At 44.7% G+C, this 26,542-nt stretch overlaps 2 protein-coding genes across 3 annotated transcripts in view; both read right to left on the reverse strand.

Annotated features, from left to right (window-relative positions):
* The window catches only part of LOC310696250 (uncharacterized protein), a 960,839-nt gene that overhangs the window by 257,801 nt on the left and 676,496 nt on the right, over positions 1 to 26,542 (reverse strand). The gene's annotated exons all lie outside the window — the stretch shown is intronic.
* The window catches only part of SLC44A1 (solute carrier family 44 member 1), an 86,432-nt gene that overhangs the window by 25,308 nt on the left and 34,582 nt on the right, over positions 1 to 26,542 (reverse strand). For both annotated transcript variants that reach the window (XM_083481463.1, XM_083481464.1), the window contains exons 4-7: positions 21,839 to 21,975; positions 14,924 to 15,017; positions 5,190 to 5,359; positions 1,485 to 1,574 (exon numbers count right to left, since the gene is read on the reverse strand). In XM_083481463.1, the coding sequence (XP_083337589.1) occupies positions 1,485 to 1,574; positions 5,190 to 5,359; positions 14,924 to 15,017; positions 21,839 to 21,975 (491 nt within the window). The remainder of the gene's footprint in view (positions 1 to 1,484; positions 1,575 to 5,189; positions 5,360 to 14,923; positions 15,018 to 21,838; positions 21,976 to 26,542) is intronic.

Consider the following 26,542-nt stretch of genomic DNA (forward strand, 5'->3'; position numbering starts at 1 on the left):
GCATCACTTCCCTACTGATCTCCTCCAGTGTCTCTCTTTAAAGGCAGGAAAATGAACTCCCATCTTTGCAATGCTCATAGAACAACCCAGGAGGACATATGCGCCTGTTCTCAAGTCATGCTTCAACATTTGGCTGAGCAGACAAATGCCAATGTGTGGACAGAGGAAGGGAACATACACAAGCCCCACTTCAACAATGCCATTGTGTGCAACCCCCACCCTTGGCTCCGTCCCTGACCTTCCCAGCGTTGCACAGGCTTCACTTGAACACAAGTAAAGTCTTCCAGGTGATCAGGGACACTGCTTTATCAGGGATTCTGATCACTCCAAGGGGTTCTACTCGTATTCAAATGTACACAAGTAGAAGCTCCATGCAGTGATTTCCTGTGCAACATGGGAAGGGCAGGGGCTGGATGAGGTCCATGACAACGTTGGGAATGAGGCTTGCATGTGATCTGGATTCTGGCAGATAGTTACCCATAGCTAAGGGACCATTTGGATAGAGGGTGTCCAGCATAGGACCACACTAGTTAAAAAAAGCCACACACAAACACATGGGATTTTCTAGATCAATTTCAATTGGGGTTTAGGCCCAGTTTTGGCACAGAAACTGCTTTGGTCGCCCTGCATTTGTTGGGAGAGAGACAGGGGAAATATGTCCTAGTTAATTCTCCTCGAACGCTTCGCGGCTTTCAGTACCATCAACCATAGTATCTGCCCGGAGAAGCTGTCTGAGTTGGGGATAGGTGTCATCACTTTCTGGTGCTTCCAGTCCTACTTGGGAGCTCAACAACCAGAGGGTGTTGCTTGCGGAGTACTTTTCAACCCCATGGAGCCTTCAATGTGGAGCTCCTCAGGGCTCAATTTGATCCCCTGTGTTATTTAACATCTATGTGAAACCACTGAGTGGGGCCATCCAGAGTTTTGGAGGACGTTGTCAGCAATATGACAATGGCACACAGCTCTACTTCTCCGTTACGTCTGCAGGAGAGGCAGTGAATGTGCCTTGGAAATGGATTGGATGAGAGCCCACAAACTAGAGCTCAATCCAGATAAGACTGAGGAGCTGTTAGTGGGTGGTTCCCTAGACCGGATGGATGGGAGGTTGCCTGCTGTTGATGGGGTTACATTCTCTCTGAAGGAGTGGGTATGTAGCTTGGCAGTACTCCTGAATCCTTTGCTGTCGCTTAAGGGCTCAGTTGGTTCCTTCACTGCAAGAAGTGAGGTTACAGGGAACCAGAGAGAGGGCCTTCTTGGTAGTGGCGCCCACCCTGTGGAACAGCCTTCCATCAGATGCCAAGGAAATAAACAACTATCTGTCTTTCAGAAAACATCTGAAGGCAGCCCTATATAGGGAAGTTTTTAATGTCTGATGTCTTGCTGTGTTTAAATTTGTTGGAAGCCGCCCAGAGTGGCTAGGGCAACCCAGTCATCATCATCAACATCATCAACATCATCATCATCGACCAGCTTCAGCAACTTACCAAGTGATCCCAGAACAACAAGAATTGTTAAAATCCAAACAAGTACTCTTGAAATGTATCTTATTATCACCATCATAATCATGGAAAGCACTGCAGAAAACAAAAGAAAATAAGAAGGGTAATTATTTAAAATGGAAACAGCAAAAACAAAAAAAGAGACTTTATTAATACAAATACAGTTGAATTCACTTTTTAACTGTTTGTACAAAAATGTACAAGATAAACTAGCTATCCTACTCAGTGTCTGATTTGCAAGTTAAACAAACCAACCCTATATGAACATTTACACATCATGGGACATATGTATTTAACAGAGAGATGCAGACACATACAATGACAGAACTAATGTTGACATGATAGAACTGCAACTTTATTATCATGAGTTGCAAAAATACCGCACAACTCATGTTGAGCACAACCCAAAAAGTTGCATGCAGACACACACATGCTCAAAAAGCACAATTATTATGACAAGTATGAATTAAGATGTCAAGATTGTGATAAGAACCACATGCTACTTTATGCTTGAGCTGCGTTTTTCAGGAGAGGTCATTAAATAAGATCTTTTCACTGTCAATCTTCTACTTGTCTAGGTCTTTGTTGATTTGGAACATGAAGGTCTCGTCTCTTGGCACTTAGTATCATAATGCCATCATGGGCGAGTTTCTCCTACAAACTACACTGCCTTGGAAAAACATGAAGAGCTTCAATGGCTTCCAGGCTGCAGGTATAATTTGGGAGGTGGCCACTGTTCCTGAAAGGAACCTGGTTGGTCATTCACATCAAACAAACAAAGTTTGTTTATGTGTGTGCAAATGTAAAGGTATACTATAGCGAAAGCCCAAAATTAGCAAGTATCCAAAAACACAGAAGAACAGGTGAATGCTGACAATCACTTAAATGTGACTCAGAACATACGCCAGTGAATACTGATAAAATGGGGAAATGCCTATCTTGTTTTCAGACATTTAGTAACTTCAACCGGGATTGTCAACATTCACACATGCATGCCAGCATTCACCGACATTTGGAATATTCATTGCTGCATGAAATGTGAAGGCTTTTAAGTAAAAATCAGCTACACTGACCGTAACTTGGCAACAATCATGCAAAATCAATTTAACTTAGTTACCAAGTTTCAGAGGTCTACATTTCCACTATTCCTCCCAAAGTGATGAGTTTAACATGCTAGTGCTTCGCGGTTATTTTAATTGTCTATTAATCCTATTGTAACAGGCCTTGATATAATCAATAACCAATAACTGATGTAATCATTTCCCCCCCTGTGGGGGTATAGAACAGCTGGGCCAGTTTGGTTTCCATTTTTAATCAATGGAGTCTTCCATCGGCTTTTTCTATTCTATTCCGTCATCAGATTAGTATATGTTTAAACAGAAACTTTACTTTAGTATTAATAATTAGGAGCTGTAGGTGAAATTCTGCTTGCGTGACAGGATTTCTTCTTCTTTTACCTCTCTGGCAAGTCCTCCATCTGCTTCAGAGGGTCTCACAACTTTCTGAAGCAGATTTGAGGGGACTGCAGGTGGAATGAGAGGTCCTATTTCACAAGCAGAAGTCTCATCAGCAGACAAATGGGCACCACTGGATACCATGCAAGATGTTTTGGCAAAGGATTAAGACTGGAATTGTTGTTGCTGGCTTCTGTCTGGGTTAATTCATACCAAAACTCCAGTGTCACGTAATAATGCAAATACAGTGGTGCCTCGCAAGACGAAAAGAATCCGTTCTGTGATTCTCTTCATCTAGCGGTTTTTTCGTCTTGCGAAGCAAGCCCATTGACGGATTAGCGGATTAGCGGCTTTTAGCGGCTTATCAGATCAGCTGATAAGCGGCTTAGCGGCTTAGAAAAAGGGGGGAAGGAAAAAAAGCCAGCAGGAACTCGCAAGACATTTTCGTCTTGCAAAGCAAGCCCATAGGAAATTTGTTTTGCGAAGCACCTCCAAAACGGAAAACTCTTTCGTCTAGCGAGTTTTCCGTCTTGTGAGGCATTCGTCTTGCGGGGCACCACTGTATTGTTTTTTTCCAACTCTGCACAAAATTAAGAAGAGGCTTTACCCACGGCTGCAATCTTTAATCTATTTAATCGATTATTCAAGTAAGTAGTTGATCAATCACTGAAAGCCAGTTTTAATTAAAACTGCACTGAATGTTCACCCTTGAACATTTAAAGTTAAAGTGAAGTTTTATAGGAGAGGGAGAAGCATTCTGCCTAAACCTGCTCTTTATTGCAGTCATTTCTCCTCTATTGCTGTTTCTGTGCCATTTTTTTAATTAAAAACAACAACAACTTTCTCCTTTGCTACATAATCTCAGCCAATTGAGGATCATGTAAAACGATAGCATCCTAGAGCCAATCAGATTTGACTACAGGGTGATGCCAAGGAAAGCAAAACTGTGCTGCCCTCATTCTAAAGCCAACCCAGCCGTACCCATGCCAGAATGTGCTTCAGAATGGCCATTCAAGTAGGCTGTGTCTCATTGAGAGCAGGCAGAGAACGTCTACACTTGGATGAACATCCCAGGACACATTCTGATATGCATCTGGGTCTGTGCTCTCCTTTTGTTGCATTTATATGACTTCATCTACTGTATTTTTCGCTCTACAAGACGCACCCGACCATAAGACGCACCTAGTTTTTAGAGGAGGAAAGCAAGAAAAAATATATTCTGAATCAAATGTTGTTAAAGAGGCTTTGTGTGGCTATCCCTGAAGCCAGAACAGCAAGAGGAATTGCTGTTCTGGCTTCAGCGATAGCTGCATAGCCTGCATTCATTCCATAAGACGCACACATATTTCCCCTTACTTTTTAGGAGGGAAAAAGTGCGTTTTATAGAGCAAAAAATACGGTATATGACTTCAAGTGTCCTCTCAACTGTCACTGAAAAGGTTATATTTTGAGGGGGGCGTGTGTGTGTCAGCTCTGTTCTCATTTGAAAGAATCAGATAACATTTTAATTCATGGGACTAGAACATAAGGTACATTTAATTCTTTTTTTAGGGTTAGTTAGGTATGCTTCAGAAACAGAGAATAGGAGAGTTATGAAATATGGGCCTTTTCTTCCAAGAATGATCGATAGCCTTTGTTTATTAAAGTGCAAGCTCCACAATTCATGCAATCACGATCAAAAAGGGCAGCTATACTAAAGCTATGATAATGTTCACATTTACTTAAATGATATTTTCATTGACTTCTTGCTTTGCTTTGCAAGATCTCTGAGGGAGCACCTTACATGTGGTTCTCAGGCGATCTCCCACTGAACTGGGAGACTGATCAACTAAATAAAAAAATAAAAATATCAGCCCTACTTTTAACCCAAGTCCCTGAAGATATTAAGGGTTAAGTATCAACATTCACTTAGCAATCTGAACCCAAAGCTTAAGCCCAAGGCTTATGAATACTGTACACTTGGGAGGTTGTTTTAAAGGAAAGCAGAGGGTTCAATGACAGTGACACAGAGCTGAGTCAAAATCCCCACATTAGTTACATATAAGGAGAGTCAAATGCACATACATGTTAAAAAAAAACATTTAATTCAGCTGCTGGGTAGGAAATATAATTTGGAATCGTCTGCTATAATAGCGAATACTGAACATGCTTTATTTCCACATTGTGGGGACAGAAGATGTTCACATTCTCCTGTTGCAGTACTGTAGAAATAGCTAAGAACGAGAAAAACAATTACCTAGTGATAACAAGCAAAGTCCCAATATAATCTCTCTGCAGGTCATTACTCCACTAATCAGCCTGTGCAAGACACTACTGTCACTGACAAAGGTGATCAGGGCCTCTGCAAACTTGGCATAGCAGGAAATGTTCACAGGAGCACAGCGATGGAAGAATGGAATAGGTGCACTGGTGATACAAGGAAAAAAAAAATCAGAAAAAAAAATTACTCCTAGGTAATATAAATGCCACATCAACACACAAATGGAAGGTGAACTGATGCCGTACACTCCACCCTCGTAAACATCTAACCAAGAGCTGCAAGGTTAACGGAAAGGTGCTGCTGTAAATGGAGATGACTGTAATGGGTCGTGATGCTGTTTTTAAAAACCAAGATATCCCCCAAAGAGGGTGGAGTGCACATTCTGATGTTTCCCGTCCCATCAACTCAGAACACAGAGCAAAACCCATCAGCCCCAAATACAATTTATTTTATTATTTTTTTAAAAAAAATACACCGCTAGTCCAATATGTCTAGATATAATTAATTATGTGTAACGTAGAAGTTTTGAGACATTTCCAGAAAATATTCAGATTGCGGTGAGCCTCGGGCAGACGATTTCCTGTAACTCCCAGAAGTAAGGCTGCTCACCTTAGACTCTGCAGCATGACATAAAGGCAGTTCAGGGCGTTTACATGTATACAGTGGTACCTCAGGTTAGATACATTTCAGGTTACATACGCTTCAGGTTATAGACTCTGCTAACCCAGAAATAGTGCTTCAGGTTAAGAACTTTGCTTCAGGATGAGAACAGAAATCGTGCGCTGGCGGTGCGGCGGCAGCAGGAGGCCCCATTAGTTAAAGTGGTGCTTCAGGTTAAGAACAGTTTCAGGTTAAGAACGGACCTCCGGAACGAATTAAGTACTTAACCTGAGGTACCACTGTACATACCAGGGCAGCAGCTAATGTATCCTCCACCTACAGCGCCTCATACAATACTGAATACTGCTCCGAAAGCTCTGTCGATATTCAGCGGCAGGTTGGGGAAGGGGAAAATAGAGATAGGGCCCGGGGGGTTGGGGGTTGGGGAGGGAGTCCTGGAAGTTCTCGGTGCACATGTAGATTATGGTTACCAGATTTTTGTCAATGAATCCGGGGACACTTTTTTTTTTTGCAGCTGAGTAGCAACAGGGAGTCAGTAGTGGGGATGGTGAGGCAAAAGACCCTGCGCCCAAGCACACATGCATATTGTATAAAGGTGCAAAGCCCTTCTTTTGCAGCCTGTGAAACATAAATGCACAGTTATTTAAAAAACTGGGCAACGGCGCACAGCACGCCCGTGACTCCCAAGCCTTCCCTGATCTCCTTCCCCCTTTGTTTTGACAGATCAGGGGAGGCTCGGGAGTCACGGGCTGGTGGCCATTGCCCAGGAAGGGCCAGCCTGGTAGTGCAGTTGGCTCTGGCTGGCTTCAGGAGCTGCTCGCTGCCGTGGCACAGGAAAAATGGTGGGCACCACGGCAGCAGGCAGCTCCTGAAGCCAGCCAGAGCCAACTAAACTAACAGGCTGGCTCCGGGCTGCTGAGGCTGCCACTGCCATGTTTCCCAGGGACAGATTTGCAAATTTGGGGGCATTCCGGGGACGGAATTTGTCCAGGGACAGATTTGCATATCCGGGGACTGTTCCCAGGAACCGGAGACATCTGGTAACCCTAATGCAGATCTCTATGTAAAACTCCTTAGATCAAAGTGGGCAACCTTTTAGCCCCTAAGGGCTACATGGGCATGCAGGCGGTGCATGCCAGTGGTGTGCTCTAGGCATGCACGCCCACACACACTCCACATATCTCACACAAACATCATTCCCTCCACTCTTTCACAAACACCCTCCACACACCAGTGCGATATTCCTAGAATTCCAAGCCTAATTCTGCAGCTACCAAGCCCAAAGTCTCAAACACAACGATTTGTTTTGCTTTATCCGTATCAAGGAGTCTGGTTAATGGCTGTTTCAACTCCGCTATAGCCAAGCAGGAGGGGAAACGCCTTCAAAAGCAGGGGTCCCAATGGCAATAGCCTCCCAGGGCAGATTTCCCTCCACCCCAGCACAGAAGAGAACGTGTTCCTCCCAGCCTGTCAAACAGCTGTCTGGCAGGCTGAGAGGAGCATGATGTACACATGCACCTTCTCATGATTTATATGTTGATGTCCTGGGCTCTTCCTCCCCCCCCCCTTGCAATTGTACTCAGCTCAGCTTGGGCAACTGGCAACACTCTTTACAGGATGCTTGGGACGGCTGCATGGGAGGCCTGTGTTGGTCACATGAGACCTGCTGGTCACTGATTGATTTAGATCATTGGGAAGGCAACCTAAGGCCCGGGGGCTGGATCCAGCCCAATAGCCTTCTAAATCCGGCCCGCGGACGGTCCGAGAATCAGCGTGTTTTTACATGAGTAGAATGTGCCCTTTTATTTAAAATGCATCTCCAGGTTATTTGTGGGGCCTGCCTGGTGTTTTTACATGAGTAGAATGCGTGCTTTTATTTAAAATGAATCTCTGGGTCATTTGTGGGGCATAGAAATTCGTTCATTTTTTTCTCTCTTCAAAATATAGTCCGCCCCCCAAATAAAGATCTGAGGTACAGTGGACCCGCCTCCTGCTGAAAAGGTTTGCTGACCCCGATTTAGATCCTGGTTTTAAGATTTCTACAGACGTTAGAACAAAAATGTGTCCAAGAATTATAGCAAAATAGCACTGAGAAAGAACTGTGTTGGAATGCCAAGCATAGCAGACCTTCCCTAAATATTTTATTTCAATGGTCAACTCTCCTATTTTGACATACCATAGCTAAATACCAATTTTGGTCCCAGTTTATAATATTATTCCATGTGCTGCAAAAGCATTGCTGAAGTTGTGCTTTGGCAGTGGTGCCAAAGTATCAACCTATGGCTTTTGCAATAATATCCAAATCTCTACCGTAAAGAATGTTAGGAAAATTCCACATTTCAGTCATCAATATGTTGCATGGAATTAGGGCCTATGGAGAAAAGCACAACTTCCTGGCGTGTTAATGTTCCCATCAACCCCCATTCTTCCTACACCTTTGCTGCCACCAAAATATATACCAGACTGTCAAACCTATTTTTATTTCCCTTTGCAAAGAGAGAAGATTTCGCATTTCTATTTGCAAGACACTCGTGTTTCTAATTGGAATCAATGAACAGAATCACGCTTTCATATGCAAAGGGAGCTTTATTCTGTCTCTGAATCAGTTCCTGCCGTCTTCCTTGCCAGGTTCAAGCAAGTTATGGCAAGCTGAGTATGCAATGCCTTTTGGGTCCTCGATGGGAAGTCTTTCAAAAAATGCTCACCCTTCGCTTCATGCAGGCAGAGTAGAATATGCTGCCTTCAACAAACCCCTTTCACGATTTATTACTTAATCACTCGCAAACATACTTAACACTCATTGTCCAATTATTATCCCCAAATTGAGAGGAAATTGCAACCTGCCACATCTAGAGAATTTTTAGAGCCTCCATTTCCACATAGCTGACAAGCAGTTCTAAAGTGTAAGCCCTCAAGCAAGCTGCAATGACTAAAGTGTCATTTGTGCAGATGGAGTGCTAAAACTTCCTTGGCTTGTACAACTTCAGATTGCAAAGGCAAGCGAGGCCACAGAGTCAGCAGCACACCTTCATGTTCCTCTAGGTAAAGGGACCCCTGACCATTTGGTCCAGTCGTGGCAGACTCTGGGGGTTGGGACGCTCATCTTGCTTTATTGGCCGAGGGAGCCGGCATAGAGCTTCCTGGTCATGTGGCCAGCATGACTAAGCTGCTTCTGGCGAACCAGAGCAGTGCACAGAAACGCCGTTTACCTTCCCGCCGGAGCGGTACCTATTTATTTACTTTCACTTTGACATGCTTTTGAACTACTAGGTTGGCAGGAGCAGGGACCGAGCAACGGGAGCTCACCCCGTCGCGGGGATTCGAACTGGTGACCTTCTGATCGGCAAGTCCTAGGCTCTGTGGTTTAACCCACAGCGCCACCCGCGTCCCTCATGCTCCTCTACCGAAGCCCTATTTAGGAGTTCATTTCCAAATGCCTGAAGGGGCCAGTGAGAACCTCACTCTTGTCTACATCATGTCCACCACCACCAACACCCTCCCCAGCAAAAACACGATCACCTCAGCCTGAAGGGAGCGGTTCCAGGATGCATGGAGTTCCTGATGTTGTCCTGTGCATGATGAGGGGGAAGATATAAAATCCCTGGAGCTGTTTGTTTTGCAAAAAGCAATTCTAACTGTATTACCATTATGTAAGAGTCATTTCCCTTAATTCGGAATACTTTTTTACAAGACACCATACTTTCTAAAACTTTAGCTGTACAGTCAAACCTCGGAACCTGAAAGTAATCTGTTCCGGAAGATGGTTCTATTTCCAAAATGTTTGAGTTCCTGGGCGCGGCTTCCGATTGGTTGCAAAAGCTTCTTGCACTCAAGCAGAAGCTGCCTTGGACGTTCCAAGGAAAGTTTGAAAACCGGAACACTTACTTCCGGGTTTCTGGCGTTCGGGAACTGCAACGTTCGGCAACGGAGCCATTCGAGTTCTGAGGTTTGACTATATATAGAAAATATACACTTGAGGCAGGAAGACCCCAGTTTCTATGGAAGAAATCTTACCTAGCTCTCATACAACACTGGAGAAAAACACTCAACTATATTGTAGCATTAGGTCCTGTCTATTAGCAACTGCTTCACCTGGATGCACCTGAGGAAGCGACCAGATAGTAGGCCTTGCTCTACTTGCTTGGCTATGAAACTAGCTGCATGTGGCTCTTCTCCTCTCTGAACTGTCATCTTTGGGCGGGAGGCCTTTCCACCGGGCTACATATGAGAGAGAGAGGGAGAGAGGTGAGAATGCTTCTGTTTGAGCTGGCTATCGCAAGAATGATTTGGGAACCTTAAGAACTGGGGTCTAGATTTACTGTATTTTTCGCCCTATAGGACACACTGGCCCATAGGACGCACCTCGTTTTTTTGGGGGGGGGGAATGAATAAAAAAAAATTATTCCCCCCCCCCAGCTGCGGGGCTGGGGCGGGGGAAGCCCGAGCTTCCCCCGACCCCAGCCCCCAGAACAGGCTGCCGCCCTCAAGCCTTGCAAGCCCGCGGGAACTCCCCCCGGGCGTGCAAGGCTTGCGGACACCTGCGCAAAGCACGGGGCGTCCTCCTGAGGGCGCCCCGTGCTTCGGGCTGCAGGCTGCTGCCCGCAAGCCTTGCGAGCCCGCGGGAACTCCCGCCGGGCTTGCAGATAGCTTCCTGAAGCCTGGAGAGCGAGAGGGCCTGCATTCGCCCCATGGGACACACACACATTTCCCCTTCATTTTTGGAGGGGGAAAAGTGCGTCCTATAGGGCGAAAAATACGGTACCTCTCTGTCCGCTTCTCCTTTATTAAAATGTGCTTGTTTCATTTTACAATATTTGCAGGACACCCTACAACAAAACGTTCAATGCGACTAACAATGTAAAGCAAAACAAGTAGGAAGCACAAAAACAAATAATAGGAAAGCAAATGTGTTCTGTCTGCTATATTGTAACGTTATGGGCTGACATTATCTTGTTTTTTTATCTTTGTGCAGCACTTAGGAAACTTTAGGTGTTATTTAATAATAGTAGTAGTGGTGGCAGTAATAATAATAATGTTATATCTATTATTACTATATATTACTATAAATATTATTACTATATATATTTATACTCTGCCTTTTTCCCTGACATGAGTCAATATAGCTTACAGATAAAAACAATAATTGCCAAAATATAGGGGGAAATCATTAAAAACAAGTGAGCATTAATAGAATTAAAATATATATACATATATAAAATTTTAAAACATACACATAATTACAGCAATAACAGTACTTGTTATTAAAATAATAAATGAATAACATAAAAATAAACATGAATAAACATTTTACTTAGGAATTCACAACTTGACTGAGTGAAAGGCACATGAGTCGAAACATTAGGTACCAAATTTTAGGATTCTTCTCCACCCAAAATAAATGAAAATACTCACTGATGAGAGCAAAGTTTTCACAATTTCCTCCCTATAAAGGGATTTTTGTGGAAAGAAACATATTAAAGATAAAACTTATAAAACTTTGCTCATGTATTGGGCAGTGTGAACAAATGCTCTTAAACGTGGTTTTGTTTTTCTATCTTTACAATGTGAACAGCAGATTCAGGAATAGCAACTTCTGTTATCAGAGAATTACACAAATGTCAAAGATTTGCCACTAGCCAAGGCCCATGAAGTGGAATAGTTTGTACGTGATTTGAATGTTGGTGCAATTTTACGAGGAAATAACTGTTTTCGAACCAGCATAGCATAGGTGAGCTGCTCCTCCTGAAACTTCCCTCCATTTTGAAAGCAGTCTGCTATGCAGCACTGGGCGGCTTGACTGTTGTTTGGGGAAGAGCAAGTGTAAAGCCACCTTGGCTTCACTGAAACCAGTTTCATGGTTGTTTAGGTCAGTGTTTCCCAACCGGTGTTCCGCGGCACACTAGTGTGCCGCCGGACGTTGCCTAGTGTGCCGTGGGAGGGAGGCGGGCGAGTCGGGCTAATCCTCCGGCCCCGCTCCCCCGGGGAACGTGCCCCGTCATCCGCTTCTGCCTTGCTCCCTGTGACAGGAATTCCCAAAACTGCATCAGCACCTGCCGCTTGCCCAGCAGCCCCGGCGCTGCCTTGCGCCCGGCGCCCCCGCCATCCTCGGCGCAGGGAGCGAGGGGCGCGCAGGCAGGCGCTGCCCGGCGGAGCGACGGCTCCTTCCGAGCGGCTGGCAGTGTCTGGGCATGACTGGCCTCCCGCCTGGTCCCGCGGCGGCTGCAGACGCGGCCGAAGCAGCGCAGGGAAGGAGACGCCCGGCCGCCCAGCCCAGCCCCGCACGCTCCCACTCTCTCTCGGCGGCCGGGGAGCGGGGCCAAAGCGGGCCCCCACCTGAGTGGCGGCTGCGTGAGCCAATAGGCGAGCTGGGGCAGAGGGGGAGGCGGGGCTCCGGAGAACAAAGGAGGGAGGGGGCACCCGGGAGAAGGGGGCGGGGCGGGAGGAGCGGGGAGCGCGGCGCTGCGCCCGGGACGCCCCAGTTCCGCCGGGTTAGAAGCCGGCGGCCTACCTCTGCTGGCCGTGGAAGGCAGCCGGGTCTGGGTCGCGCCCCGAGAGTGGCGGGGTCCGCGCACAGCCTGCCCTCCAGGCTGGGAAGTGGCTCCTAGGCTCCGCCTGAAGCCACGCAGAGCCCGCAACGCGCCCTCGCTCTGCTGCCTCCTCCCACCCCGGCAAGGGGAAGGGAAAAAACTTTCACTTTTGTGCGTCCCTCCCGGCGTGACGCTGCGCGCTGACGTCACGGGGCGGGGCTTTAATGGTGGTGTGCCGCGAGATTTTTTTCCGGTAAACAGGTGTGCCGTTGCCCAAAAACGTTTGGGAAACACTGGTTTAGGTAATAGCCATAACCCTTTGTTGGCAGGGGAGGCCTGACCCAGCATAAGGCAAAATGAAGCAGTTGCCTCAGGCGGCAGATACTGAGAAGCAGGGAGTGGACACAGATGCATGTGTTATACAGCCTGCTCCATGCCCTATACAGTGGTACCTCGGGTTACATACACTTCAGGTTACATACACTTCAGGTTACAGACTCCGCTAACCCGGAAATAGTACCTCAGGTTAAGAACTTTGCTTCAAGATGAGAACAGAAATTGTGCTCCGGCGGCGCGGCAGCAGAGGGAGGCCCCATTAGCTAAAGTGGTGCTTCAGGTTAAGAACAGTTTCAGGTTAAGAACGGACCTCTGGAACAAATTAAGTACTTAACCCGAGGTACCACTGTATAAGCTAGCCTGCTGTCTTCAGGTGCGGCGGAAGACAGTATTCTGGCCCCATTGTTAAAATAAGATTCAACTGCCAATCTGGCCGGCTTCTGTAAATGGCATAGGGGTAGGTGCCATCTTGTCCTTTGCCTCAGGCGGCAAAATCTCTTGATCCGGGACTACTCTTGCTCAGATACGGCCTTGTCCTCTGCAATCCCAAATTTACCATAGCTAGCCATTACTACACTGAACTCCCTTTTGCTGAAGCCAGGGATTATCTACTACCTGGTTTTATGTGTAGGAGACAAAATCTAACTTTGCTATAATGAATAAAAAATGAGGTCAGTGGTTACTACATGATGTCTTGGAATAAATGGGACTCTTGAGAATCCAGCGCATGAGACTAATTTCTATTTCAGGAGTTCTGACTCTGGTAGGTGTGAGATGTGCTGCCCCTTTTTTTAATAACGAACAGAATAATAAATTTATTCAAAGTGACCCTCTGTTCTTTTATTAATGGCTGTTGATTATATCCAGGGATATTACATGTCTTAATGGAATTGCAACTTCTCTCAAATATAATCCTTCGTTTAATAATGTTCTGAGCTCTGTATGGGCGGGAAGAATTCTACATTAACACACACACACACACACACACACACACACACACTTTCCAACACATGGATGCATACATACATACTCAGACCTTCATTTTTACCATGGCATACAAGGTTTTTTGGGAAGACAGAAGCTCCATAGAACATTAGCATAAAAAATGAGCCTGAAAAACAGAAAGAAGTCGGGGGGCAGGAATTCTCCCCCTGTGCCCATTTCACTTTTCAAAAGCTTCCCATCTGGCCCCTTTTTACACTGTTTTGCAGTTATTTCAGGGAACATAGAATACAACCTATTGTTGTCACTTTTACTAATAATAGGTTTTCTTTAATCCAAATTATTGGATCAAATAAACCGCAACACAAACTACAGAACTGGTTAGGGCTGCCATAAGTTGGGGTTTTCCTGGACGCTTTACACTTAGGAATATGGGAAAAGAAAATGAAATTAAATTTTCTGAATTTAAAAATTAAAATTGAGTTTTGCAGATATGCTTCCCTAAAAGCTTTGTTTACTTTCTGTCCTGATGAGGGGAAAAGGCTTGGCTGCAAGAGAAGCGCTCGTAAATTCAAGCAATCCAACCATTTTAGAGATTTGGGGATTAGAATCAGTCAGAAATTAGCTGTTTGAATGTTCAGACCGAATACCCAGTTTTAATTTTTCATTAAGTGGCCTTCAGTTTCCTTCAGTTATGAGGCTATACGCTGATCAGACAAGCTCAATAAACTACGAGCAGTGTCAAAGGTTGTTTCCAGATTAGATGTTAAACCGTGGGTACAAAGGGGATCCCTGCATAGCTATGACTCTAGTTTTCCGCGTTCTAGACTGAGAAACTCAGGAGCAGGATGTTAGGGGTCCAACAAAAACCAGCCAACAAACCAAGTGTCACTCGGTGAAATACAAGAGAAGACACAACAGTTCTGTCGCAATTGACAAAGAACCATTCTCACGCACGTGCCTCAAACACACCCCTAAGCTGTTTATAGCAGAGCATCCTAAAGGCGCTAAACTCCTCCAAGTTCCAGGCTGAGCGGTGGCAGCGTTATCAATATAACACATTTTCCAATGTATTTTTAAATGCCGTCTTAACTTGTAAAGTGTATCAAATAAGAAACCGGTCCTTTTCCTTAGACAAGGGCGTTAAAGGGAACATCTATAAATATACCCTGCGGCTCCATGCTGAACTAGCAATAAGGTCGCTGAGTCATTTTATCTCATATTAAAAACAACAAAAGTTATGTTTTGACACAAGAATGAGACACAAAGCAGTCATTTCATTACCTCTCTGGAACTGGGAGCTTGGGGCAAAGCTTGGCAGCCCTTGGATCTGTAGTGTATTCAGATGGCTTTAGTTCGTAACTACACAAAGTGGAGCCTGTTTAAAGAAAAGAAAAAAAATGGAAAACATGACTTGAGGAGGAATGATCCACTACGTCCATTGATATTACAAGCATGAACAGCTTTAGCAGCAGGGAAGCTAGATCTACAAAATACCAATTTTTCAAATATAAAGCCTACCCCCAAAAAAGCCTAGTTCTCCCCAAGAAAGAACTGGTGTAGTAGAACTGGTGTAGTAGTTTACACCTGCAATAGCTGCCCACCCGCCTCTACGAATAAAGAGAATCAGGATCTAACCCAATGGATCAAAAGATTATGGAACTCTCCATTCCGCTAGCTGAGTTTGAGCCCCATAGCTAGTGGAGATAAATCAGCATGGTTCTCCTAAATAATGCCACCCTCTGTGAACTGAAGCAAGCCACCGAATCCCATAGCTTTAAACTTGTATCAAGGGGTGACAAGTTATAAGCAGGAATGGCAGAAGGGCATTAAACATTCATGCCGCAGAGCTCACAGTAGATCAGATTTTTTTTATCACTGTACATTTTAAGTGTGCTCCCTTTTATCAGCTGCAGAGCCCATGGGCCTACTGTGTCTGTCTGGAGGCAGTTGCATTTCTGGGTTGCAAGAAAGCCGCTGAAAAGGCTTCCCTGAGCAGCAAGGTCTCTGAGGGGAAGAAACGGAGAAGGCACAATCTATTTGCACATTCAGAGCTTGTTGTCCTGGCAGTTCTCAAACTTTCGCATTTCCACTGAACTCTTTGGACTCTCCAGCAACCGCTCAAGAGAAGTGGATTTCAAACTCCGTGACCTTTTGGAAACCCGTTCTGTAGCTACCGTATTTTTCGCTCCATAAGACGCACTAGACCATAAGACGCACCTAATTTTTGGAAGAGGAAAACAAGGGGGGGGGGCGGATTCTGAATCGCAGAAGCAGCGATCCCGCTTCTGTCCTGGCTTCTTGCTTGGCCGCGTGCAGCCTCTCCCGGGCGGGGGATGAAGGCTCCCCCAAGAGCCGCGCTCCCTTTAAAGAGCGTGCGGAGTGTGTGTGCGGCTCTTGGGGGCTTTTCCCCGAGGAGAGAGAAGAGCAGCCCTCCACGCGGCTCTTTAAAGGGAGCGCTGAGCAGAGCCTCCCGCCTGCATTCACTCCATAAGACGCAAACACATCCCCCCTTACTTTTTAGGAGGGGAAAAGTGCGTCTTATAGAGCGAAAAATACAGTATTTATCAGTGCAGGAACCACTACACCGAAACCCTGCACACTGCAGGTGATTCTGACAGTGGCATAGTGTGGGGGTAGCCACAGGGGCAGTTGCCCCGGGCACAAAATTGTTTGGGGGTGCAAAATTTCAACACCCAGTGCTGCCTCAATACAACAATTAGGCCATTGAATGTGCAGCCTTACCGTTTCCTTCCCTCTCACACCCCAATCCACATGGCCCTGGGCACTGGCAACCCACACTATGCCACTGGATTCTGAGGCGCTTACTGGGGTGCATTCTCCATTTGCGGGACCTACCAGACTTTCTGGGGCTACAAAGAGGGCAACCTAAAGCAAACCCACCATTCTCCATGACCTGTGCATTTTGGTCGAAGATTGGTTATGGTGGACAACTTAATTTTTGCCGTTGCAGATGTTTTTCTGGAAGAATCTTGATAAAACCCCTGGTTCCCAGAAACATGGTCCTAGCTACTGACCGCACACGAATTTACACATGACTTACCAAACAGCTTGTTCATATTCATATTTTAAGAACTATTGGAAAATACTTAGTTATTTAAATTCCTCTTCTGACAGTGATCCAACTCTGCTGAAGCATATTCACAACAAAGCTTTACCAAGAAGGAATGAGGGAATTGTCATCACACGCCAACATTTCCTTCTTTTTACAAGATCACAGATTCCTTTGAAATTACTCCACAGTTTTCAAACTCCTGACTCAAAAACTAGCTTCACAACAGAGGTTAATACAGAGAAGAATTTTTTTAAAAAATTATAGCAGACAAAAGTTGTACCAGAATACTGCAAAAAAATACTTTTTGACCAGGTAAAGACCCTAAACCCTAGCTACCGAGACACGGAAAATCGGGCCGGGGGGAGGAGAATATCAAAAATAATGGGAAACTTTATGGAAAATCTTTGCAAGGCTTGTGATCTTCAAGTCATCAAAAAAGCACCTGTAGGTTGAGCTTTTCAGTACAGTGGTACCTCGCAAGACGAATGCCTCGGAAGACGAAAAACTCGCAAGACAAAAGAGTTTTTCGTTTTTTGAGTTGCTTCGCAAGACGAATTTCCCTATGGGCTTGTTCGCAAGACGAAAACGTCTTGCAAGTTTGTTTCCTTTTTCTTAAAACCGCTTGAAGAGGTGCAGTTGCGACTTGACCGTGCTTCGCAAGACGAAAAATTCGCAAGACGAAAAAACTCGCAGAACGAATTAATTTCGTCTTGCGAGGCACCACTGTATAAGAAACGGTCCAATTTCTCCCACTTCTTGACAATCCCTCTGTACATTTTTAATGGACCTGAAATGTACTCAAACGTGTTTTCTGTTCACTTTGTGATAGGCAGTCGCTGATGTAAACACGATCCATTAAGAAAAGGTACCGCCACTCTCAGCAGCCGAGCACATTGTTTCAAGTTTCTTTCCCCCACGAAGTCTTTTTATATTGTCTCTATAAATGTACATGACAGCACTGACAGATACAGACAGTCCTAAGCTATTACGAAGGACGCTGAAGAAGACCCCCACACAATACCACTGAACCGTGAAATATCAAACCAAAACATCTTATGTATCCATTACAACTTCTCAAAATTGCATTTCTGTTGAAATGACAGCTTGGGGCTACATGCCATCTGGCAAAAATCCAAAGGTTAAAAGAAGCCGTTTCCCCCCATAGCACCTTTGACTACTTCTCCTAGGCAACGACCCCATTCACACTTACCGTATTTTTCAGTGTATAAGGCAATGCTTTTTGCTAAATTTTGTTAGTCAAAAATTGGGGGTCATCTTATACATGGAACAATACGGTATTTCCTTGATCTTCCCACGGCTGCCATGAAAGCTTCTGCTTCAACTCAGCGGGCAGCATTGGTGTCCTGCAGAAAGCTCAACAACTTTGAGTAACTTCTTAAGTTCTTAGTTATGGATTTAAAAAAAAATAGAGGTCATCTTATACATGGAAAAATACGGTACTTAAGAGAAAATATGGCAGAAATTAGCAGGGTTTGCTTAAAATAACCCCATGCCTAGGACTGATTTGGTACTAAGAATTGCCTTCGGTGACAATTTATTGGCTCTGATATTAAATTTGATTGGCTTTGATTAAATTTGACAAGTTAAATTTAATTAAAATGCAACTGTTGTTCACCTTGGGGTACTCAGGTCTAGATAATGCCGTACTGAATCTAGCATAGATTTAAGCCTCTCTCTTCTTAAACCAGCAGGCTCTGTAATCATTTTCTCTAGAGACAAATACAACTCAGTTACTTAGACATCGGTAGCATATCTTAACATCTCTAAAGGAGTTTCAGTAAACCAGAAGCATGGGATATGTAGACTTGTCACTTAAGACCGATTCTCACAACTCCCACTGAAAGTTTCAAACTATCTTAGGTCACAGAGAAACCTTAAAAGTGGCTCTGCAGCCAAATCCAGGAGTCAAAGATGCAATTCATTCCGTTTCAAGTCTCCATTGGTGGGAAAATTGCTGAAGCCACAACAGCTCAATTTAACATGGATCAAAGCAAGAAAGTGATTATATGTTGTTGTCGTTTAGTCGTGTCCGACTCTTTGTGACCCCATGGACCAGAGCACGGCAGACACTCCTGTCTTCCACTGCCTCCCGCAGTTTGGTCAAACTTATGCTGGTAGCTTCGAGAACACTGTCCAACCATCTCGTCCTCCGTCGTCCCCTTCTCCTTGTGCCCTCCATCTTTCCCAACATCAGGGTCTTTTCCAGGGAGTCTTCTCATGAGGTGGCCAAAGTATTGGAGCCTCAGCTTCATGATCTGTCCTTCCAGTGAGCACTCAGGGCTGATTTCCTTAAGAATGGATAGGTTTGATCTTGCAGTCCATGGGATTCTCAAGAGTCTCCTCCAGCACCATAATTCAAAAGCTTCGATTCTTCGGCAATCAGCTTTCTTTATGGTCCAGCTCTCACTTCTATACATCACTACTGGGAAAACCATGGTTTTAACTATACGGACCTTTGTTGACAAGGTGATATCTCTGCTTTTTAAGATATTGTCTAGGTTTGTTATAGACGCTTCAGGTTACAGACTCCGCTAACCCAGAAATTGTACCTCGGGTTAAGAACTTTGCTTCAGGATGAGAACAGAAATCGTGCTCCGGTGGCGCGGCGGCAGTGGGAAGCCCCATTAGCGAAAGTGGTGCTTCAAGTTAAAAACAGTTTCAGGTTAAGAACGGACCTCCGGAATGAATTAAGTACTTAACCCGAGGTACCACTATTTATTGTACCTATGTATGAAGCAGAAAGTCTGTAAAAACTCAATTACAAACCTTAAACTAGAAATTTTCTCATTTCTACTAGGCAGACAAAATGTTTCCCGTTAAATAAATCAGATTCCAAAGTATTTTAATTATGATAACTTAACTAAGTCTCCCCTAACAATAATGTCCGTAAGACATCTTTCAGTGAAATTCCTTTTTTCTTGATTACTTTATCAACACGTTCAATGCACCCAGTGGTTTGTCCCAACCCTCAGCGCTTGCATCTACTTTCTGGTACACTTACTTCAAACACAAGCACTTGCCCCCGCAAGGTCACACAAAGTGAAGAGAGATTAGTGTGTCTTTTCTGATAAAATCCAATGCCTTGGTTTAGGATTAGCGTGCTAATGCTAATTTAAAAACCTGAGAGGGCTGGCAGAGGAGAGCAGAACTCTGAGGGAAGGGGAAGCTTTTTAAAATAAGAAGAGAAATGGGAATATCACATTATTAAAGAAGCATTTTTCAGCAAATATTAATATTGTTCATTTGTCACATGAGTCAGAAATACTGGTTTTGGGTTAGCAGAACATGCTTATTCTCACAGAAGGCTGGGCATCTCCTGAATCAGGGGAGATGTAATGGGTTTAGGAGCTGCTCGTGCGTAAGTTGCCACCACTCCTGGCTAGGTTACCTGGTTGAACCCTTTCTGACTGAACAGCCTCCAGCATCGTGACTGTCTCAGTCGCTGGCAGAATCCGTCAGTGGGCGTTTCTTGAACTTCTTCCAGCACAAAAATTCTTTGACGCCTAGTGTCCGCCTAGCCTCCCTGCGCGGAAGCCTTCTGCGCAGGGAGGGTGTGGGCAGCGGAGGACCCGTACTCTCTCTGCTGGTCTCTGGCGAGGAGTCTTGGAGCCTCCTCTCCGATTCCCCCATCTGCCCCCCTTCTCCACTGGTGTTACGCTGATTTCCTTCCCCAGCAGATGGGCTGCCTCTCTCCCTACTGGGACCCTCTCCGGCATCCCTCTGGAGCCTTCCCTCCGCCTCTAGCTCCGATGCCAGTTCCCTGACAGGAGACTATCATCATCATCAGGCTTCCTCAACCTTGGGCCTCCAGATGTTTTGAGACTACAGTTCCCATCATTCCTGGCCACTGGTCCTGCTAGCTAGGGATCATGGGAGTTGTAGGCCAAAAAACATCTGGAGGCCCAAGGTTGAGGAAGCCTGATCATCATCATCTGTACACCTCCCTATTCCTGTAGATCTCAGGATTGTTCATAACATAAAAAAGATGCAGGAAGTAGGGAGAGAGCCTGTTTGGGATAGGTTGTGTCCCTCTGCAGGAACAGGAATGTAGCCTGAGGATCTAATAGGCCAGGGATGTCCAGCAGGTTGATCACGATCTACTGGTAGATCCCCATGAGGTTTTGGGAGATTGCGGTCGATCGCTGGGCCCCTTTCCTTAGAATTGGTAAAATCGAATCTTGCCCCACCCTCCATTGTTGCATGATCTGCAGAACGGAAGATGGAGTTTCAGTGAGGTTGTTTGTTACCCCAGCCTTAAAAACGGGTCAACAACTTCGACCTGATCCCCCCAAAAATGGGGGTAGATCACTGCCAGTTTTTAGTTTTTAATTCTGTAAGTACTGTAGATCGCAGCATCTTGGTAGCTGGCCACCCCTGTAATAGGTAATGTGCAGTTCTATCAACACCAGTGTAATATGTGCACTTCTCACAAATGCTTCAAAAAGCATCCTAGCAGCTGCATTTTGTATTAGCTACAGCTCCCAAACCAGATACAAGGGTGGCCCCACATACAGTGCATTACAGTAGTCTGTTATCATGCAGATACATTATAGAAGAAACAATCTTAGAGAAGCAGAAAAACCTCTTCTTAGTAGAGGACCACACTGTTTACTTTTTTTTAAAAAAAAAGCTCTCCGATTAATATTTTTTATTATTTATCCCACGAAAATTTCTACACTGCTTGCTTGTAAGAAACAACAACCAACCTTAGAGTGGTTTACAAAAAGATAAAGCAATAAAACTGACAAAAATTCACAACTGTACTTTAAAACACACAAAAGTTAAAATACCAGGACAGTTAAAATACAGTGGAACCTCTATTTGCAACCATAATCCGTTCCGGAGGTCCATCTGGAGATCGAAACGGGTCGCTGGGAGAGGCGCCATTGTGCGCAGGCGCGGGTGGTGATTGCCCACCCCTGCACATGCACAAACGGCGGCAAACCCACTGGTTACTTCCGGGTTTGCCACGGTCGCGACTTGCAACGGCTGTAAGAAGAGGCGGTGGTAAGTAGAGGTTTGACTGTACTAAGACAGTATTATAGCCCTCTATAATACTGAGCAGAAATAGAAACAGCATTGTTCTTGTTTTTTCGCCTTACCATTAGTCTCTGCAAAATTCTGAACCTCAGCCAGGGTTTTCAACTCCTTCCGCGGACATGCTGATACGCAAAGAGCGATGGACTTGATCTTCCGTTTCACCAGATCTACATTGCATGGCTCCAAAAAGAACACGTACCTTTAAGAAAACACACACACCGAAACATTCAGAATGGATCAAAAACAGACTAAAAAAGGATTTCTGTCTAGAGATATCCTACCAGTAAGGAAACTCCCAAATCGCTAAACAAACTTCCTTCATTTTAAAACTTGCAATCTTTCCCTTTCAGAGGTACACTGTTCACCCAGAATTTAGTAGTGGCTCCCCCACACTTTTCCTTTTGAAATGGCACTAAAATTTTCATAAGATGGAGTGGAGCCCCTTCACAAAGATGGATGCATGTCCGGCTATATAAACCATCACCAAAAGGCAAAGAGATAATATATGGAAATAAGGCACTGTTGGCAACTTATATCTCATCTGCTAAAGTACACCATTATCTCTCATTCCTCCTTGGGCTCTCAGGGGGGAGTGGGATGTGTGTGGCATTTCCACACACTTTTTACATTTTAAAGGAACATCATACTTTAAAAGTTTATTTCAGGGCGTACCAATAGGATATTCAGCAACAAAATCTGGCAGCCACACAACACCTGAAGCTGACCATAATTATTTCCTAAATGCTTTTCATTTTTCTGAGAATGGACTCAGCGAGTGCCAAGTTTAGAGAATGATTCACCAGATACTGTAGCAGGGAAGCTTGAAATGTGATACAGAAAAGTGGCAACTTGCTGCAATCGATTGTTCACAGTTACAGATTGATCTCTAGCACATTAAAGTGGTGCCGTCACACAGAGCTCCATCTATCCTTTGTAATTGAAGTCACAATGTAAGCACTGTGTGTTTACTCCACATTGATGTCTTCAGGATGATCCTGGCCATCCCACCTCACCGCCCCCCCCCCATTAAAATACCAAGCAAAAGTCAATTAGTAAAATTATATTGGTAACTTGAAAGCAAAACAGAGATCCCAATGTGTTCCGATGAATAAGCATTACGGAAAACAGCTTCTTATTTTAAATAGATTTTCCACATGACTGGTTTGTAATTCAATGGGCAACTTCAGCACATTTTTTGGAAAGATAACTTCGGGTACCCGATTCACCCCCCCCCCAACAATAGCTTAAAATAACTTATCTTAGAGAACTGTGTGATTTCCGTTGTTCAACAAGTTTTGTGAAACCAGCAGTAAGTGCCAGAACCCAATGTCAACTGGAATTCATTTGGATCTATAAAATAATGCATGTACTTTCCTCAAGAGAATAAATATGCACTGATAAAAGCTTGTGAACAAAGGCAGAAAACTGTATTTCTGAATCTGTGTGTGATTCTTTTTTTTATCACCAGAAGTGTGTAAAATGTGGCAAGCCCTTAGTTATCATTAGACTATATGGTTTTATTCACATATATATACGACCTGGGCATAGGATGGAGGGACTCAGAGCATCAATATCCCAACAGATCTTGGCTCCCTTTGGTTTCCAGGGAGGCCTCTGAACCCTGAGCTTTGGGTTCAGCCCACAGAGAAAGTCAAGCTTCCGTGTCTCCTTTTTTTGTTTTGTTTCCAGGTTCAGCTACACTCATTCCTGGCCTATTGTTCTCCTTCCTAGGATGAGTGGCACCTAGCCAGTTGAGGTGAGAAAAGGCACACGTACCGCTCTCCCGGAAGCATCTCCAGTTGTCTCTATGGAAACACATTTGTTCTGCACCAACTTCTTTACACGTGCAGAGAAGATGCTTAACAGATTTGGCCAGAGCCAAATGATCTTGAATTCCCTCTGCTACTACCACAGGCTCGGCTGGGATCCAGGGGCATTATCTATCTAAACCAGAGGGGTCCAATGTGTGGCCCTCAAGGACTTCTTTGGTGCCCTTCAGCAGCATTTGACACCCACCCACACCCTGCAACCCTCATGCTGATTTCCCAAAGGTAAGCGAGGCAGCTCCGAGAGGGTCCTAGAGTCCTCCCAGCTTCTTCCCAAAGTCTAGTTAGCACTTTTGCAGCATTGGGAAGGAGATGGGATGGCTCTAGGACCTCCTCACAGCCTCACACCTCCTTCCAAAAGCCCCAGAGCAGGCATCCCCAAACTCGACGCTCCAGCTGTTTTGGGACTACAACTCCCATCATCCCTAGCTAACAGGACCACTGGTCAGGGATGATGGGAATTGTAGTCCCAAAACAGCTGGAGGGCCGAGTTTTGGGATGCCTGCCCCAGAGCCTCGCTTAGTCAGCTTTGGGAAGGTAGCATAAGGGCCGGGGTATGTGTGTCAATTATGGGCCTCGTTACCTGCACTGCTGCAATGTGTAGCCCATGGGTTCCGTGTCAAAGTGGCCCACTTGGTATGAAAAGTTGGACCGCCTTAATAAACCAACCCCCAATCCTATATCACTGCACCTGATCATTTATTTCCTTTGCCATTGTAGTATCTGTCTCACAGTGCATATTCCCCAACCAATCAACAGCCTGCACATTTGATTGCAGAGGTTTCCTTTTAAAGCACAAATTTACTGTGCAGCATTTCGTTAAATATGGACAAGGCTAACCAAGATTTGGGGAAAGAGTTCTTTAGCTCTTCGCGAGTATTACGGTCATGCTACTGGGAAAGGATGCCTTATGCGCATACAAATCAGGAATCAAAAACTTTCCCACATTAACGATTTAAGAGTTTGCCTATTTTAAGTCGGAACATGACTGCAGTGACCGAGTCCATCTTGAATCTGAGCTTTAAGGTACATGCTCCCTAGGTTTTCCGATTTCATTGATTTCCTGCAATTCCTGTAGACAGCTCTATACTGTCAAAAGAGCATAGCGCAGAAACACCAAACAGTATGCTCGATTAGAGTCTCAGGACAATTCCAGAGGCAAGCGTGGTCATATAACGGCTGCTTTGCACGCATCGCTAAGCCTTGATTTAGCATTAGGCAGACAAGTCTCAGTCAGCATGAGTGAAGTGTGGGGCTTGCATGCGTCTCCTCTTCTGTCCTTCTGCATGGACAGGAAAAGGTCTTCTGGGGAGTTACTTTCGCAGAACCTTGGCTTAGTGTTATCTGCAAACCAGGAATCCTGGTTGAAAACAAACACTAGTTAGCTGCTAAACAAGCCAATTTTAAACCACAGGTTTAATAGCTTGCTTCTTTAGCAGTTAACCATAGTTCCTTTTAAATTGGGATTCTTGGTTTGCATGTAAAACTGAGCCAAGATTCTTTGAAACTGAAAGCAAACTTGGCAAAACCCAGTTTTTAAACCACTAGACTAAAAAAATTGCTCATATGGGACCATACTGTTAGATAAGAGGGGGGTGAAACTGAAAAAACAGGACTGTTGCCTAAAGCCACTTGATAGCTTTGAACGGGGATTTTCCTAGCTCACAGGCCATCCATGACACTCGCTGGCTCTGTGTTACACTAGCTCTCCTGGAAACAAATTGCATATCAGTTTCACATATTCTAGGGTATCTGAAGGGACGAGGAAGGCAATAGGGAACAGTCATTATAATCTCCCAGGGTACTGGAAGAGGAGATTGTCCAAAGCAGCCTTGCCTTAAATGATGCTCTTCAGATGTTGGAGTCCAATCCCCATCATCACCTACCAGCCTGGAATGATGGGAGCTGTAGTTCAAAAACATCTGGAAGGCACCAGGTTGACCCAAGGGATGGGGAGTTGGTCCAAGGGGGTGGGTGGGCCATACTTAAGTTTAAAATGGAATTAGAAGGGTTCTCAGGCAGAAACCTTTTTCATTTATTTTTGAGAAGGAAAATAAGCTTTCTGTGCTTCAAATTCACTAGACTTCTGAATCATTACATTTTCTAAAATGGAAAAATTCTACCCATTGAACTATTTTACATGCAGGGATATTGGGAAGCAAGTCAAGAAACTCGCAAAAAAAAAAGTTGTGGCCTTTTTGCTGCCTGTCTTCAGTTACATGTAATGTTTCCATCTCTTTAAGAAATAAGCATTTTTCACATTCTGCCTTATATGGATGGAAAAGATGACATTTTAAAAAACAGATTTTTAATAAACATTTGGACTGAAAAAGGAAGAATATGAAAAAAACACCCTGTACAATAAAAATCTTGCAATAAAACCATCTGCTACGTCAGCTGCTGAGCAGATGGAGAACTTTTTGTGGCAATCTCAAGGAAATATATAGTGTATTAATTGCTAGTACTATTTTATGGAGCACATTTTATTTCCTATAGGCCAAAAGGTTGTGCGTTCCATGGAAAGGTGATGACTGATATAAGGCATAAATAATTTGATAAGAAGTGACCAGTACTTGTCTTTTGAGATGGGTCCCTGAATATAAATTAAACAAGCTCAGAGTAGGGAGCCTCTCTAGTCCACAAGCAGAAAGTGACCCTCCAGATTTCTCTTGGTACTCACCCTAGGCCACGCCCCTCTCCCCAGTTCACACCCCAGGCCACACCCCATTCTCAGGCCACGCCCCCTCAAAAGCCCTGATCTGTGTCCCCCTCTGGCTTTTGCATGGTTGGAAGGTAGCTGTGGCGATCACACAGGGCCCCCAGACATTTGACGGTCTATTGACCCTGTGCCACCACTGTGATTGCTTTCTTCGCTGCCACCAACCTGTTTCTCACGGATACACACAGAGTCCAGACAGTTGTTAACATTAACAAATAATC

The sequence above is a fragment of the Podarcis liolepis genome (assembly GCF_965112155.1).
Source record: "Podarcis liolepis genome assembly, chromosome: 17".
Classification (NCBI taxonomy): Eukaryota; Metazoa; Chordata; class Lepidosauria; order Squamata; family Lacertidae; genus Podarcis; species Podarcis liolepis.